Source organism: Mauremys mutica, chromosome 8 (genome assembly GCF_020497125.1).
Source record: "Mauremys mutica isolate MM-2020 ecotype Southern chromosome 8, ASM2049712v1, whole genome shotgun sequence".
Lineage (NCBI taxonomy): Eukaryota > Metazoa > Chordata > Testudines > Geoemydidae > Mauremys > Mauremys mutica.
In genome coordinates, this window is record NC_059079.1 from 73,393,918 (window position 1) to 73,412,049 (window position 18,132).

Here is an 18,132-nt window from a genome sequence, read left to right on the forward strand (position 1 = left end):
CTGAGCCATCTGTTGATCACCATAATCTTGTCACACCTTCATTGACCTTCTCTAGGAACAGGCAGAATCCCAGTGAAGATCACCTGAGCCTCGATTTCCTTAAGCGTCTTCCCCAGCCTGGCATAGTCTCCCTTGATACGTTCATCTTAGTGAACGTATCAAGGGAGACTAGTGTTTTTGGTGGTGATACAAGGACTGGAATGCCTAAAGAAATTGCTTTTATGACTTCTTGTTAGTCAGTGTGGTGGAACAGAAGTTTACTTTTGTTGCTGGTTTGGTATATCTCATGGGAGAATAACCACTAGTTTGGGGTGTGTCCTCCCTATTTCTCAGCAGTTTGTCCTGAATTTGGTATTCTCAGTTGTGACCCACAAAGGCAAGATTACAGTGTTTAATCCAGATTTTATTGTAAGAAGACATTTAAATTTTTTCAGATTATTCTGAGTTTGGGAAAATATTTTTATATATTATTTGAGTTGAGCTTTTCACAATTCACATTGGTATGAAAATAAATACTTCTCAAGCTGATGGTTGTACCCCAGATACCGCCATAAGTAAAATATTATAAAGTAGAAGTCAAATAAGTATAGATATAATAGTATATTGGTTTTCACCCACTGCATGTAAGTGCTCATTGAAGTTTTGAAAAGTAATACTGTACAGAAAAATTAAAGGCGTAGCCTTTACATTACAAATCAATTATCAGAAAATTATTTATAATTGCATAGTGTAGTAAGTAAAACTTCATTCATTTACAGGATACTATGATGAACTGTTGCTCTACAGCAACTATTACATATAAAACACACCAAGAAATAAGCCTTTCCACATGAAAAAGAAAGTTGTGGTTTAAGAAACTCACCTGAAGGGAGACTTGATCGTCAATATTGATATTTGAAACTTCTTCGACTAAAAGAGGACATGATTTCTCAGAAGGCTGCTGATCTGTGAGCGTATTTGAACAACTGACATTAGGAAAGTCCAGTTGACTCTTTCTGGAGTCCGTGGTGAGAGAAACCTCATGTGAGTAGGAGTGAAGAAAAGCTCTGACTCCATCGAGCCCCACAAACTGCGAGACGGGAACTCCACTGAACGTCACACTCGAGGAGTCAAACAGCTGCGAGTTTCTCCACCGGCGGAGCCTCAAGGCCACTAACACTATAATAAAGGTAAAGAACAAGCAGGAAACGGAAGCCACAGCGATCACCAAATACAAGGTGAGGTTGGACTGGGGGTCTGCAGGCGCTGAGAGGCTGCTTAAATCGGAGAGGATTTCCGGGATGCTGTCAGCCACCACCACCGTCACAGTGGCCGTGGCAGAGAGAGGAGGCTGCCCGTTGTCCTTCACTAAAACCACCAGACTTTGCTTGAGCGCATCTTTGTCTACAAAGTAGCGCGCCGTCCTGATCTCGCCGCTGTGGAGTCCCACAGAGAAGAGCCCCGGCTCTGTAGCCTTCAGCAGCTGGTAGGAGAGCCAGGCGTTCTGCCCGGAGTCTGCATCCACCGCCACCACCTTAGTGACCAGGTAACCCGGCTCGGAGGAGCGAGGGGCCAACTCCACTCCCGTGGAGCCATCGGTGGGAAAGGAGGGGTGTAAGATGTGCGGGTTGTTGTCATTCTGATCCAGTATAAAGAGAGTGACGGAGACATTACTGCTGAGAGGTGGGGAACCCCCATCCTGAGCCTGCACTTGGAACCGAATCTCCCGGAACTGCTCGTAATCGAAGGAGCGCAGAGCGTAGAGAGCCCCAGTCTCGGAGTTAATGGAGATGGAGGAGGAGAGCGGAGTTCCTTGAATTTGACCTTCAGTAACAGAATACGTCACTCTGGCGTTCTCTTCCCAATCAGCATCGTTTGCCTTTAATGTGAAAATGGAAGCCCCTTTAGGATTATTCTCTGTGATGTAAGAGGTGTAGAGTGTCTGGCTGAAGACAGGCGGATTGTCGTTTTTGTCTAAAACCTTCAACAGGAAGAACGTGGTTGTGGAAAGAGCAGGAGTCCCTCTGTCTGTGGCTGTGATCTTTACATTGTAATCCGAGACCTGCTCCCTGTCCAGTGCTCTGTCTGTCACCAAACTGTAGTAATTGTCAAATAATTTCTGTAACCGACAGGGGAGGTTGACTGGTATGGAGCACGTGACGTCACCATTCTCTCTTGAATCTGCGTCTCGTACTTTTAAAAAGGCGATCACAGTTCCCTCTGAGGAGTCTTCGGGGATCGAGCTGATGAGAGTTGTGATTGTAATTTCCGGAGCGTTATCATTTACATCCATAAGAACTAACGAAATTCTTGTGCGAGCAGAGAGTCCTCTCCCGTCGCGGGCTTCAACCTCTATTTCATATAAATCACTTTCTTCGAAGTCTAAGTGCCCCGTCAATGTCACTTTCCCGGTTTTAGAATCCAGCTGGAATATGTCTGAAGCTTTCTCTGATATTTTCCGGAAGGAGTATGTTACCTCTGAGTTCATTCCTTCATCCAGGTCAGTGGCATTCACTGTAACCAAAAGGGAACCTATAGACACGTTTTCCAAAACATTCACCTTATAAACAGATTGTGTGAAAACTGGCGCATTGTCATTTGCATCCTCAACAATAACGCGGATTCTCGTAGCGCCAGACCTGACTGGGTCTCCTCCATCAATGGCTGTGAGGACTAGATTGTAAACGGCTTGTTCTTCTCTGTCTAGATTTTTTTCTAGCACCAGTTCAGCGTATTTTGCACCATCAGCTCCCGTTTGTATGTCCAGGGAGAAATGCCTGTTGCTGCTGAATTGGAAGCTCTGAATAGAATTACTTCCTATATCTGGGTCCTGGGCGTCTGGCAGAAGAAAGCGCGACCCAGTGCTTTGGACCTCACTGATCTTTAACTCTAATTCCTCTACTTGGAAGCTTGGCGCGTTATCATTAATGTCGGTGATTTCAATTTCAACTGTATAAAGTTTAACCTGTTCCTGAACAAAAATCTCCAATTGTAACAAACATTTTGAGATCCGGCCACATATTTCTTCTCTATCCACTTTTTCACTAAGATATAAATAGCCGTTCTGCAAATTGAGAGCAAAATATTTCGTCCTACCTTCTGCAATAATTCGGACTCCACCGTCTGAGATTTTTTTTGTATCGAGCCCCAGATCCTTTGCGATGTTCCCCACGAAAAAGCCTTTCTGCATTTCCTCAGGAATCGAATAGTGAATCTGCCCAGCAACTGCCTCCCAAAGGAAAACCAACGTAAAACAACAGAGCAACTCTCTACAGTCCCGGCGTCTTTGTTTATCGGCCATTTCCTTCCCTAGTAATAGTATTACTCTGATTCCCCGTCACCGATGTGACTATTGTGGTATTATATCCAGTCCTTTGTCTCCGCAGCAACTGATGTTTGCGTCGAGACTGTTTCAGAGATTATTCCACTAGCAAAATTATCTTTAGAATCTCTCTGACTGATCGTGAATCTGATCTCTGTGTTATGCATTGTGTAAGCGGTTATGGGCTGTCTGGGTCTCCCATTGCATTTCGCTCTCTGATCAGTGAACAGCGACGCTCGGAGCCTCAACCAATAACTGCACCAGCTCAGATAAATATCCCTCTTGTTTTCCCTGAGTTTATTTTGCCTAGTTGTTTTAATCTTTTAGGTGTGCTCCTCCCTCTATTTTTTTAATGAATACTCCACAAAAACAGAGCTAGACATTTCATCGAATTAATTAAACTCGGGAACATTTTTTTCTTAAAATCCATTAATTATTCACTCACAATACTTAAAGCAGACTTTTTGCTTCTCCATTTCCAAAGAATCATTATATCATAAAAATGTTATTGCTACATGTGGAAGCAGGACTGGCTTTACCATGAGGTGAACTGAGGCCACCGCCTCAGGTGCCACACTGGGGTGGGGGTGGAGGGGTGCCACTAGGACCCAGAGTTTAAAAAATTGTGTCTACTGCTGGTGCATATGTATTCTCTCTGCTCTAGATCCACAGAGATGGTGGAGTGCTGTGCTGGAGGAAGGAGGGCACAAGAGACATAGGCAGGCAGGAGAAAAGGTGAGAGGGAACAACGGAAAGCAGCAGGAGTTGCAGACAGAGAGAGAGAGGAGGAGGAGCCTCTTATGTACCTCTCTAGAACCCCCAGGAGCCTGGACTGATTAACACCAGCTTCTCAGGGAGCTTCCTGTTTCCTGCTGCTTCCCTGAACCCACTTGAAGAGAACAGGCAGTCAACTGAAGTAGTAGGAGCCAGTTAGGCCCTTAAGAGATGCTGATATCTTCCCTCACTCAGGCCCTGCTACCAGCCTGCTTATTTGTCCCCTTCAACTGAGTGTTGAGAGCCACTATAGTTGGCACAGAACATCAGCCATGAGTGAAAGAAGAAAATGCCCCTCTGGGGGCAGCATTCAGAAAAAGAAAAAAGCAAAGGAAGCTTTTCTTTCTAAGCAGGAAGGAGCTCTCCTGAGATATATAGAGACAAATGTTCATGGTGAGCCTTCTAGCCCCAGTGAGGATGTGAGTGGTGAGGAGATGCCTGATCTTCCAGTTAGTCAGAGTGCAGGTGATCTGGCAGCTACTGCAGCAACCATATCTCCATCTCAAATGGATGTAACCATGCACATTCCTGAAGAAAAGTGTAGATCAGAGAAGAGTGTGATGGAGGCGCAAGAAACAGCTGCTGCTGAGTTTAGTTTCTTAAGTCTAGATCAGGGATCGGCAACCATTGGCATGCGGCCCACCAGGGTAAGCACCCTAGTGGGCCAGGCTGGGACGGTTTGTTTACCTGCCACATCCGCAGGTTCAGCTGATCATGGCTCCCACTGGCGGGCCGCATGCCAAAGTTTGCCAATCTCTGGTCTAGATGATCCAGGACTGTGGACCCACTTGAGCAGTAGCCTGAAGAACTTCCTTGTACTGCATGGGCCACAGCAAGTGAAAAACTTCATGTTCCCGAAAGACAATGAAAATAGAAGTTTCCATCCAACACATTACTGGAGTGAAATCCCCAATGGTGACAAAGTGGAGAGGCCATGACTTATGTACTCAAAAACCCAGAATGCTGCATACTGTTTTTGTTGCAGACTCTTCCAGTCTAATGTTCCAGCCACATTGGGTTCTACAGGAATAAAGGACTGGAAAAATCTGTCTAGAAATCTGGCGTGCCATGAGAAGGCAGCAAATCACCAGAGAGCATTCCATAGGTGGAAAGAGCTTGAGATGAGACTAAGGCTAAAGGCCAAGATTGGCATCAAGATTGCATCAGAGTCTCTTTACTGGCAAAATGTTCTGAAAAAGCTCATTGCCATTTTGAGAATGCTTGCTACCCAAAACCTAGCACTGCGTGGCACTTCAGGTCAGCTGTATGTGCCAAACAATGGAAACTTCCTTCAAATTGTGGAGCTGATGGCTGATTTTGATGCTGTACTCCAGGAGCATCTAAGAAGAGTCACCACCCAAGACATGTACACACACCACTATCTTGGAACAACAATTCAAAATGAGATCATACAGTTATTGGCAACAAAAGTCAAACAGAAAATTGTAGCAGATCTGAAGTCAGCAAGATATTACTCTGTTATTCTGAGCTGCACACCTGACATCAGCCATACGGAACAAATGACTTTAATGGTGCATTTTGTAAGAACAACAGAACCTAGTGAAAATGTCCCTGCAATGATGACTGTTGGAGAGCATTTTCTAGAATTTATTGACATTGATGATACTACAGGACTTGGTATGACAAATATGCTTCTTAAAAAGCTGGAAGATACGGGAATTGTGATAGCTGACATGAGAGGTCAGGGCTACAATAATGGTGCCAACATGAGAGGAAAGAACAGAGGAGTGCAGGCACAGATCCAAGAGTTAAACCCTCGAGCTTTTTCTGTCCCATGCAGTTCTGATTCATTGAACTTGGTAGTCAGTGATGCAGCATCAGCTTCTAATGAGGCTGTTGAATTTTTTAATATAATTCAAAGCATCTATGTATTTTTCTCTACATCAACTCATCAATGGCAAATTTTGAAGCAACATCTGGGAACATCCTCTCCGGCACTGAAACCACTGAGTGCTACACAATGGGAAAGTCAAGTGGAGGTGATAAAGCCTATCAAACAGCAAATTGGGAAGATAGATGATGCCACAGTTGCCATTATGGAGGATAATGCTATGACAGGAACTGTTCATGGGAGAACAGTGGCAGAGGGAAATGGAATCACCAGAAACATACATAACTTCAAATGTCTGTGTGGCTTAGTGTTGTAGCATGACATACTGTTTGAAATAAATGTTGCAAACAAGAGACTCCAAGGTGTTGACCTTGATATATCTGGAACAATGGAACAACTGGACAAAGTAAAGTCATACCTACAGTCCTACTGGTCAGATGAGGGATTTCAAAACTTTCTGAAGAGTGCACAGAAGTTGGCAAAGGAACTTCACTCTGCTGCTATTTTCCCACCCATTCAAGAATACAAGAGCACCAAAGAAGAAGACATTTTGATTATGAGGCATGGGATAATCCCATAAGAGACCCCAACAACAATTCAAAGTTGAATTCCTTAACCGGGTGCTAGATTGTGCAATACAATCAGTTGATGAACTGTTGAGGAACACAGCAGTATATTTGGGATGTTGTATGATATTCCAAAACTCATCACTATACCTGAAGACGACCTACACCAGCAATGCATGGCAGTAGAGACAGTGTTGACACATGATGACATGTGCAATATTGATGCTAGTGATTTAGGCAATGAACTGGAAGCCCTTTCAAGATACATTTCAGCAGGATCAACTCCAAAGGCTGTTCTGGAATATATGTGCACAAATAAGATGACCACCCTCTTTCCAAATGCTTTTGTTGCTCTGTGCATACTTCTAACATGGAAAGCACCACTTTGATTATTCAAAGAGATAAAAATGCCAGTGTTTACTATGCAGACAAGAAAAGTTACATTTGCTGTTCAGGCATTTGAAAGTTAAGTGTTACTTAAAATTTTTGAACAAAGCATTTTAAGTTGTTAGTTCTCCTTTATTGGGGTAGGTAGCAGAGCAGTACTATGAAAGGAGTAGAACAGGAAGAAGGCAGAATTGAGACCTTTGAAAATTTTGTCCCAAGCGAGGAGTCATGGAGGCATCATTTGAGCTCCCTGCCTCAGGTGCCAAAATGCTGTGGGCAGCCCTGTGAGGAAGAAATTTTTTCCCCACTTTCCCATCAGCAAATCTGAATATTTTAATCAATATGTAAGTATAAAATGATGGGATTATTGACTAATGTGAGAGTAAGAGAAAATCTCTCCTAAATGACAAAGAACAATATTTTCTAAAGTACTGTATTTTCTACAGTGCAGGGGTTTACTCATCTGAAGTGACCAAAACTATCCACTGGCCAAATGAGACTTGGAAGGTGATTTACAAAAGAAAACAAACATTTTTCCCTTGGCACTGTATGAAGAAAAGAGATGTAATATTTTGTTGTTGTTTTACATTAGGAACTCAGTTCCTTCTTACACTGTAAGACTCAGGAGAGCTATTGTAAAGAATGACATCATGAGAGGAAAGAAAGTGAAAGCTGATTTGTCAAGGGGGGAAAGGATTTTTCAGTTAAACTGTATATATCATTGCCTTTTTTGTTAGCAATGGCTAGTTAACATTTTGAATAAAGGAAAACGTTGATAAAAGTTCAGCACCTGTTTCACCACTATCACCACCACAATAATAAAATAAATAATAAATTAATTATTAATAAATATGTCCTATATCTTCCTCTGATGCTGCAGCCAACAAGAGGAAACCTTTTAAGTCGTTCAGTATTCATCGACAATCCTGTGTAGATCATCTTAAAATTTGTCTCTCTTTCCCTCTGATTCCAAAGTTCAAATCTTACTTTTCTTTAAACATTTCCATCTTTTATTCTATTTTTCTTTCCTTCAAAAACCTTGAGAAAAGTATATTTGCATTCTGTCATAAATGTGTTAGCATTCCTAGTTCAGTTCTGACAATACGTATCTGCACTGCAATACAGTCTGTAATTATATTTTCCCATACTATTGTTTCTACAGGACCTTTGCTTCATTTGGGGCCCGATTCAGTCTCTATTGACTTTAGATGGTTTTGGCCTAGGCCATCAATTCACAATAACTTCAGTGGAGTTACTACAGATTTGTGAACAGTATTTTGCCTCAGACCCATTCCTCATTTACTGTAGCCTCCCTTATTCAGGTTCTGCATCATCAAGGCCTAGAAACATACCTACTTATTTGTAAGCTAGTGGCTAGTACCTTTGAATGTGCTTAACAGTAAGTACTAATAGTCAATATTAGGCTGGTGCTTAAGTCCCTGGAAAAGTCCAAGCATCATGCACATCTTCCAACCTACAATCTGAAAAAGGAAGAAGTCTGGCAAATATCACTGTATGTGATCCTACTAATAAAAACTGTTCATAAGGCTTATAAATAAGGAATAGAGAGTAAATATTGTGGCTGCAATCTTAATTTACTTAGGCATTTATTGATTCTTCAGTGCTTACCTTAATGTTAACCTTAATGTTATTTGAACATTTTCAGCAGTCTAAATATTGGAACATAGTTGTTAAAAAGTGTTAATGTTTACAATCAAACAGTACTGTGTATAAACAAGCTATTACTTTAAAACCATTATAAATTTACCAAATGGAACTGATTTTAATCAGAAGGATAAAATAATTTAATCTATCTAAACACAATCTGCCTGCAGGCAGTCAGCTTTCTAACCTTTTCATTCAGTGTTAGAGATGTTTGAAAGGGCATTGAGATTATTTTTTATAATAGAAATATTAGGGTTTGGGTTTTTTGCCCTCCTCACCTTCAAAAGTGGCTCAAGTGTTTTTGCCCCAACTTTTTAGAAAGTTTTAGTCTCAGTTAGAAGCAAAGCCTTCTAGTTTTCAGCACAAACTTTGAAAGATTTAAAAGGTTGTGAGCCTCTGAAAACAAAGTCTTGTAAATTGTATATTGCAGAAATTATAAGAACCTAAGAAACTTGATCAGCAGCAAATTTTCTTTCCTAAATATAAAAATTTATAAATTCCACAATAAACGAGGCTAAAAGGTAATTAAAATTACAAACCAAAATACTTAAATATCTCTAATTTTTTTAATTGTCCATTCAACTTTAACTTTGCCACTAGTGTTTGTCTGTCTAATCTATCTGTTTACCTATCTATCTGTCAATTCATTGTTTAATGGTATGATCATATATGATTTACTCCATGGGGTAAATCCACTAAAACATAAGAATGGCCACACTGGGTCATAACAATGGTCTTCAAACAGTGGCAGGTGCCAAATGCTTCAGAGGGAATGAACAGAACAGGACAATTTAACAGGTGATCCATTCCCTCTCATGTACTACCAGTGTCCCATAGTTTGAGGTTTATGGACACCCAGAGCACAGAGTTGCATCCCTAACTAGCTTGGATAATAGTTACTGATGGACATATCCTCCATGAATGTATCTAAATCTTTGTTTAACCCAATTATGCTTTTGGTCTTCACACTTTTGGACTATAAGGTGGATATAAATCTGGCTAGGTCATTGGGCTCAATAGGTAGTGATCAATGGCTTCACGTCTAGTTGTCAGCCGGAATCAAGAGGAGGGCCCAAAGGGTCGGTCCTGGGGCTGGTTTTATCAATATCTTCATTAATGATCTGGAGGATGGCATGGATTGCACTCTCAGCAAGTTTGCAGATGACACAAAACTATGAGGAGTTATAGATACGCTGGAGGGTAGGGATAGGATACAGAGGGACCTAGATAAATTAGAGGATTGGGCCAAAAGAAATCTGATGAGGTTCAACAAGAACAAGTGCAGAGTCCTGCACTTAGGATGGAAGAATCCCATGCACTGCTACAGACTAGGCACCGAATGGCTAGGCAGCAGTTCTGCAGAAAAGGATTTAGGGATTACAGTGGATGAGTAGTTGGCTATGTGTCAACGGTGTGCCCTTGTTGTCAAAAAGGCTAATGGCATTTTGGGCTGTATAAGTAGGCTGGGATGATTTAGTTGGGGATTGGTCCTGCTTTGAGCAGGGGGTTGGACTAGATGACCTCTGAGGTCCCTTCCAATCCTGATATTCTATGAGTCTATGATCACATCCCCTGGCATAAATTTCCATGGGCTGACTGCGCATTATGTGAAGAAATATTTCTTTATCTTTGTTTTATGTCTATTAATTTCATTGGATGACTCCTGATTCATGTGTTATGAGAAGGGATAAATAACACATCCTTCTTCAGTTTCTCCGCACATATTATTATTATTGACTTTTTCTGTACTTTTCCAACGCTAATATGTCTTTTTTGAAATGGGGTCACCAGAACACCACACAGTATTCAAGGCATAGGCATACTATGGATTTATATGGTCACATTATGATTTTTTTGTCTTATTATCGATCCCTTTTCTAATGGTTCCTAACATTGTGTTAGCTTTTTTGACTGCTGCTGCACATTGTGCAGATGTTTTCAGAGAACTATCCATCATGATTCCAAGATCTCTTCCTTGAGCTAATTTACACCCCATCATTTTGTATTTATAATCTGGATTATGTTTTTCAATGTACATTACTTTGCATTTATCAGCATTGATGTTTATCTGCCATTTTGTTGCCCAGTTACCCAGTCTTGTGAGATCCCTTTGTAACTCTTCATAGTCAGCACTGGACTTAACTATCTCCAGTAATTTTATATTGTCTGCGAACTTTGCCATTTTACTGTTTATCCCTTTTCCAGATCATTTATGAATATGTTGAATGGCACTGGTCCCAGAACATATCCTTGGGGGATCCCTCTATTTAACTATCTCTACCATGAAAATTTATCTTTTATCCCTACCCTTTGTTTCCTATCTTTTAACCAGTTACTGATCCAGGAGAGGACCTTCCCTCTTACCCCATGACAGTGACTTTGCTTAAGAGTCTTTGGTGAGAGACCTTGACAAAGGCTTTCTGAAAGTCCAAGTATACTATATCAACTGGATCACACTTATCCATACACTTGTTGAAATCCTCAAGAATTCTAATAAATTGGTGAGATGGTTTTCCTTTACAAAAGCCATGTTGACTCTTCCCCAACATATCATGTTCATCTGTGTGTCAGATAATTCTGTTCTTTACTAGTGTTTTAACCAATTTGTCTGGTTCTGAAGTTAGGCTTGCAATTGCCGGGATCACCTCTACTGCCTTTTTTAAAAATGTAAAAAATTGTTCTTACATTAGCTACCTTCCAGTAACCTGGCACATGGGGTAATTTAAGGGATAAGTGACATACCACAGTTAGTAGTTCTGCAATTTCATATTTGAGTTCCTTCAGACTTCTTGGGTGAATATGGTCTGGTCTTGGTGATTTCTTAACATTTAATTAATCAAATTGTTCCCAAACCTCCTATACTGACACCTCAATCTGAGATGGTTCCCCAGATGTATCACGTAAAAAGGAAGATGTGGGAATCTCCTTTTCATCCTCTGCAATGAAGATTAATGCAAATAATTCACTTAGCTTTTCCACAGTGGCCTTATCTTATGCTCTTTTAGCACTTTGATCATCCAATGGCCACACTGATTGTTTGGCAGGCTTCCTGCTTCTGACTTAATTTTTTTTTTTTTGCTATTAGTTGTGTCTTTTTCTAGTTGGTCTTCAAACTTTTTTTTTTGCCCTGACTAATTATATTTTTACATTTGACTTGCCAGACTTTATGCTCCTTTCTATTTTTCTCAGTAGGATTAGACTTCCAATTTTTAAAGGATGCCTTTTTTGTCGCTAACAGCCTCCTCTTCTCTGATCTTTAACCATGGTGGTATTTTGTTGGTCCTCTGGGTTTTTTTTGGGTGCGGGGGGGAGAAGGATATACATTTAATTTGAGCCTCCATTACAGTGTTTATAGATATTTTCCATGCTTCTTCCAGACATTTCAATCTTGCAGTGGTTCCTTTTCATTTCTGTTTAACTAGCTTCCTCTTTTGAAGTTATATACTAATGTGGTACATTTCTTTGTTATTTTCCCTCCTACAAGGATGTTAAATATAATTATATGATGGTTGCTGTTACCAAGCAGTGCAGATGTATTCACCTCTGGGACCAGATCATGCCCTACACTTAGATTAAATCAAGAATTGTCTTTCCCTTTGTGGGTTCCAGGACTATCTACTCCAAGAATCAGTCATTGATGTTGTCTACAAATTTTATCTTTGCATCCCTTCCTGAAGTGACTTGTACCCAGTCAATATGGGGTTGTTGTAGCCTCTGTAATCTCTCATATAAATGGTAGTTTTAAAAATTGAGGGTAACATACTGAGTCCTACCACAGGAAACAATGCAGACTTTGCAGAATCAGAGCTCCATTATACCCAATCTCACATCTTTTGTGATATTCCCCAAGAAAGAGTATTTCTGCATTTCCTTGGGAATGGAATAGAGAATCTGCCCAGAAACTGCCTTCCGAACAGCAATCATTATAAATCAAAGAAGGGCAGACACTTCTTTTGCTGTACCTGTGCTTCTTCCACTTCCATAACTCTTTAATTGTATTTCGATTACTGTTTCCTGACTTTACTGGAGTTGACTGACTGAGAAGCTGTAACCAGACACTCATTTTGATTTATGAACCTCACAATAAGAAGGATTCATTCTGACTGGTGGGTTGGTGAAAGGGGGTGGGGAGAATTATGGCTCCCACCAAGACAATCCTGGTGAGAGGTATACTGGAATCACTCATGTCACTTAAATAGAGAAAGTAGTCAGCGCTGTGAAGATAATGGAAAGATCTTCTGCTCTGCTCAGAATTGTGTGAATATGCTATGTAAACCCCTCAGACAGTAGAAAGTTTGTCCCACCAGAAATGCTTCCTGAGACAAAACAGGTACCTTAGAGGCTTGTTATCTGGAAAGAGACAGGTCACATTTCTACCTACAATATTCAGTCTGATTATACGCAACAGTTTCATGAATTACTATCAAAGGGGAAAACGAACCAACTTTGGTGAAATAAGAGATTATTGTAGTCTAACAACATTTTTGCTCTCTTCTACACAGGTTCTAATTCACACCGAGGGTTTCGCAAGGGGGAATGCCACTGGTGAAATCAAAAGTGCTTTCAAATGTATGCATAAACCTGCTGGGATGTAGTTCATTCCAGCAAATGTTAATGGCTTTGGCTTAATGAATCAATCCACTCAAATGGTGGGAAAGCAGCAGTCCTCTGACTAGAGAGAAGGAGAAAACTCCTGCGCCAGAGTCCTCACAGAATGGCCATGGAAATCCTTTGTACCCCTAGGAACAATAAAATGGATGTGGCAGCTAATGAGTATTTATCCAGGCGGTAAATACATTGGGAACACAGAAAGTGGAGCGGGGGGAAATCTACCAACTAAAACCTACTAAAATTAAGAGAAAAAGATATGCCATTATTTGAGTCCCTTGGAAAGTCTGATCTAATGTGAGCCAGGGCGAACTACAAGACACGCCACCAAGTTTCGAGAGGACTCCTTTGCTCTTTTTGCTAACCCTACTACTCATATCCAGCCACAAACAGACATTACAATCCCAGGAGAAACAAATTCACAACGTCTTTCCCATTACTTTGAATTATTTGTTCGTATGCATATTTACATAACTCTGTGCCTCTTTGTACCATAAAGACCTCTAGAGTTGATGAATGTAAAAGATGATGAGAAAAAAGTTGATAAAGTAAAACAAAATGTCTTAACTTGTATTTTCAGCAGCTTACACTACCCTACTTCCTCCCTAAATCGTTCTTATAAATAGAAAAGTGTTTGTTTTAAATTTAATCATATTATACTGTGGCAAAAATTTTAACACATAAGTGCACAAACTCACCGGAGGAATGTTGTCCTTCTCAGACGTTGGATCATTATTTTTCTTAAATATCATCACAGAGTTCTCAACAGAAAGGGTGGTGTCTCTCACACTATTCTGACGGCTGGGATTTAGAAAGTTAGAGTAATTTCTTTCGGAATCTGCGGTTAAACACAGATTATAGCTATATGGTAAAGTCCCGTCGCAGTAGTTTGGTGGGAATCCAGGACCCGCCTTGGAATAATGATCAGAACCGAAACACTGCAAAACTGGAATATTCCTTGATGTTCGCAATTTCATCACAATGGCCAGTGTAACTGTCAGAAGGAATAAAAATGAGATCAAAGCTAAAGCCAACACCAAGTAAAACTGTAAATCAGACTGAGATGCCGAGTCACCCGATTGGTCGCTCATTTCCGGAAGAGCCTCTTGGATGTTCTCGGCAAACACCAGGTTGAGAGTCACTGTGGCGGAGAGAGGCGGCTGCCCGTTATCCTTCACCAGGGTGACCAGCCTGTGCTTCACAGCATCTCTGTCCGCAAAGGCGCGGGCTGTCCGGATCTCCCCGGTGTGCAGCCCCATGCTGAAGAGCGTCGGTTCCGTGGCCTGGAACAGATGGTAGGAGAGCCAGGCATTGTGTCCTGAGTCAGCATCCACCGCCACCACCTTAGTCACCAGATAACCTGCCTCGGCCGAGCGAGGGACCATCTCAAACAAGGCGGAGCTATCGGCTGCCAAGGAAGGGTACAGGATGCGAGGGGCGTTATCATTCTGATCCAGAATAAACACCCTGACGGTGACATTGCTGCTGAGAGGCGGGGATCCGCCGTCTTGGGCCTTCACTTGCACTTCCAACTCCCGGAATTGCTCGTAGTCGAAGGAGCGCTGGGCATAGATAGCTCCGGTCTGGGAGTTAATGGAGATGTAGGAGGAGAGAGGCACCTCCTGGAGGTTGCTGCTGAGGATAGAGTAAGTGACTCGAGCGTTCCGGTCCAGATCCCGGTCTGAGGCTTTTACACTGAAAATAGAGGCCCCCGAGGGATTGTTCTCTGGCACATAGGCGGTGTAGGAAGGTTTCTCAAAGACAGGAGCGTTGTCATTGATATCCGAGATCTGCAACAGGATGGTTTTCTGGGTGGAGAGCGGGGGAGAGCCGTTGTCTGTGGCGGTGATTGTGATATTGTACTCCGGGGTCCTTTCCCTGTCCAGGGGGCTGTCTGTGAGGATCTTGTAGTAATTTTTAGAAGACGAGATTATTTTAAAAGGCGATTCCTCTTTAATGCGACAGTTGATCTTGCCATTTTCCCCAGCATCCTTATCGTATGCATTCATCAGAGCTATCACTGTCCCAGGCAGAGAATCTTCGGGAATGGGACTGGACACAGATGTAAGTGTCAGCTTGGGGGAATTGTCATTTTCATCTGTAATATCAACTTCAATTTTGCTATGACCAGCCAGTCCTCCTCCATCTTTGGCTTCCACACTAAGTACATAACTATTTGCCTCTTCATAATCAATAATACCTGTAGTTGTAATGCTTCCGTTTCCGGGATCCAGTGAGAACAAGTGACGAACACTGTCTGGTATGTTGCTGAAAGAATATGTGATTTGTGCATTAAAACCTTCATCCATATCAGTAGCTTTCACCTGAAGAACTAACGAGCCCTTTGGTAGATTTTCCCGCAGTCGGATTTTGTACACTTTTTCAGTGAATATGGGAGGATTGTCATTGGCGTCAGTAACATTAATCCTAATCTGAACCGTCCCAGTTCTCACTGGATCTCCCCCATCCACAGCTGTCAGGATCAAGAGGTGGGAACTTTGCTTTTCACGATCTAAAAGTTTCTCCAACTCTAACTCAGCGTATTTATTTCCATCCTTGTTCTCTTTCACTGCCAAGATAAAATAGTGGTTGGAGCTGAGCTCGTAATTCTGTAGCGAATTACTCCCAACATCCGAATCCAGAGCATTTCCTAGGGGGAATGTTGCTCCTGGCAAGGTGGACTCACTTATTTCTAAGGCAACAGATTTTTTGCCGAAGCCGGGTGCATTATCATTTATATCCTTGATTGCGACATTCACATGAAAAATATTTAATGGGTTTTCAACCACGGTTTCTAAATTTAGGACACAAAGCAATTTTTTCCCACACATTTCCTCTCTGTCTATTCTGTCGTTTACGTATAAATTACCATTTTCTGTACTGACTCTAAAATAGCGTTTTTTTGCCGTAGAGACAACTCGCAGTTTCCTTTGTTGCAGTTCTTTGATATTCAATCCCAGATCCTTAGCAAGATTCCCCACAAGAGACCCCTTTTCCATTTCTTCAAGAATTGAATAATTGACCTGCTCTGAGACCGCACCGCAAAACAAAAAGAATAACAAGGGGAACAGTACTTGCCATCTGAATCCGCAGGGCTTCTCTCTGCACTGTAATTCCATCCTGGTCACCACAGCTCTGCTGAATTTATAATCGGATGTATTCTGAAGAGAATCCAAAATTGTATTTTGTATATTTCCGTGAGAACGAAAATTCCGCGTTAATGAGGAGTACTGAAAATCAAATTATCTTTCTGTTTTCATATTAATTTCCAGAGGGGTGATTTCTCCGTTAAGCAACATTGTGTCCCTTCTCCAATCTGCGCTGTGTGACTGGCAATCACACTGCAAGAAGCTCCAAATGATCTTCAGCAGCAGCTCTGTCATGGCACTGGCCAACAGCGGCACTGTGAGTCTCGGCCTTAGAATTGCAGCTAGACTGATCTAATAACAAAGTTCGTGAATATCATAGATTGTAAAGAAGAAAAATGTCTTTCTCTATGTACATATAAAATGTAAAATATTTTAAAACTTTAGTCAAATGAATCTTTCCATTCTGTGGTAAAATAATATCTTATTCGGAAGCCAGATAAATGTTGTAAATAGGTGGCTTAAATTTGTACTTCATGTGTTTAATTTGAGGTTTATCTATGTTACTGTGTCCCTTATCCTACAGTTATTTATGTATTCTAGAATTCTGTGGGAAAGTGTTAGGTAAAGTAATGCGAGAGAAAAAGAGAGAGACAGAGAGAGACATCTTTATCAGATCAGACCATAGCCCCTATCCATTCTCCATTCTTCCAGATCCTAGGTGTGACAGAGCTTCTTTTATTAACATCATTATAATGAGGCACCACGGGGAAAGTGTAATTAGTCCTATTACGGTACCACTTTTTTGTACATCCTTTCCCATGAGTAAGATTGAAACCAATTACAATTTACTAACACAAAGTAAAGGTTGTCCTAGCCCTGTTGGTCCCAGAATATTAGCGAGACAAAGTGAGTGAGGTAATATCTTTTATTGAACCAACTTCTGTTGATAAGAGAGGCAAACATTCCAACTTACACAGAGCTCTTCTTTGGTCTAATGAAAGATATTACCTCACCTACCTTGTCTCTCTAACAGAAAGAAAGGCATAATCTTAAATGTACCCAATCAAGAAAAATATAATGCAATCTTTAATGTATAAATAAAAATAGGATATCATTTCTGATAAAAAGTAAAGACTGAAGATTTACACCAAGCTAATTCCCATCCTTTTTAGTTCCTATGCACAATTTAAAATATTTTCTTAAAATTCAGGGATAATTCACAACAATTTCAAAGTCTCAGGATTAAACAGTAGGAAAATCACATTCATCCTAAAACTGCCAATAGTCTTGCAGATCTGGGCTAAAAATTGTCTCCACTTGGGACTCTTCCAAAATCGCTTGCAAATTTTCTGTCTTTCCACTTGTGGAAATGGAGAAAGAGATAAAGGGAATTGGACATAGAGATCTTAGTTTTGTCTCTAGGAATAGAGCAAGAGTCAAGCTAACAAAGTCTGGCTGACACTGACTCTAATAACAGAAGACTTGAAAGTAGGGCCTAGGCAGGTAAGGGAGAAAGCAAATGGGAACAGACAGTAAGAGATACTGTTTTGACCTTGCATTAGATAAGAATGGAATGTAGACTGTAGCAGAAATTAATGAGAAAAGTGAGATATCTGGAAGAAATATGTATAACAAAATGCAGCTGTTGCTCATTATTGTAGGTAAGGAAAGGTATAAAAGCTTGCTTAATTGTTTATCTAAGGGAGACCTGCCCCTGTGTACTCTCCGCTGAATTTGCAATTGCTCGAAAATAAAGCTGCCTCTGGCTTGTTGCTTCAAACTCAGAGTGAGGATTCGTTTTTCTCCAACACACTCAATTACTTCTATCTTGTGCCTGTGTTTGCAAAGTGTAAGGCACACCATCATTATTATCCTACGTATTGGAAGTAA

At 41.1% G+C, this 18,132-nt stretch overlaps 1 protein-coding gene across 7 annotated transcripts in view; it reads right to left on the reverse strand.

Moving 5' to 3' along the window:
• The window catches only part of LOC123376084 (protocadherin gamma-A4-like), a 360,280-nt gene that overhangs the window by 281,458 nt on the left and 60,690 nt on the right, over window positions 1-18,132 (reverse strand). The window contains exon 1 of one of the 7 annotated variants that reach the window (XM_045027782.1): window positions 13,852-16,167. The exons of 5 other annotated variants lie outside the window; for them this stretch is intronic. In XM_045027782.1, coding sequence (XP_044883717.1) covers window positions 13,852-16,152 — 2,301 coding nt within the window. In that variant the 5' untranslated portion in view covers window positions 16,153-16,167. Of the gene's footprint in view, window positions 1-862; window positions 3,320-13,851; window positions 16,168-18,132 lie in introns of those variants that run through there. One more of the 7 variants, XM_045027785.1, reaches the window with a different exon arrangement.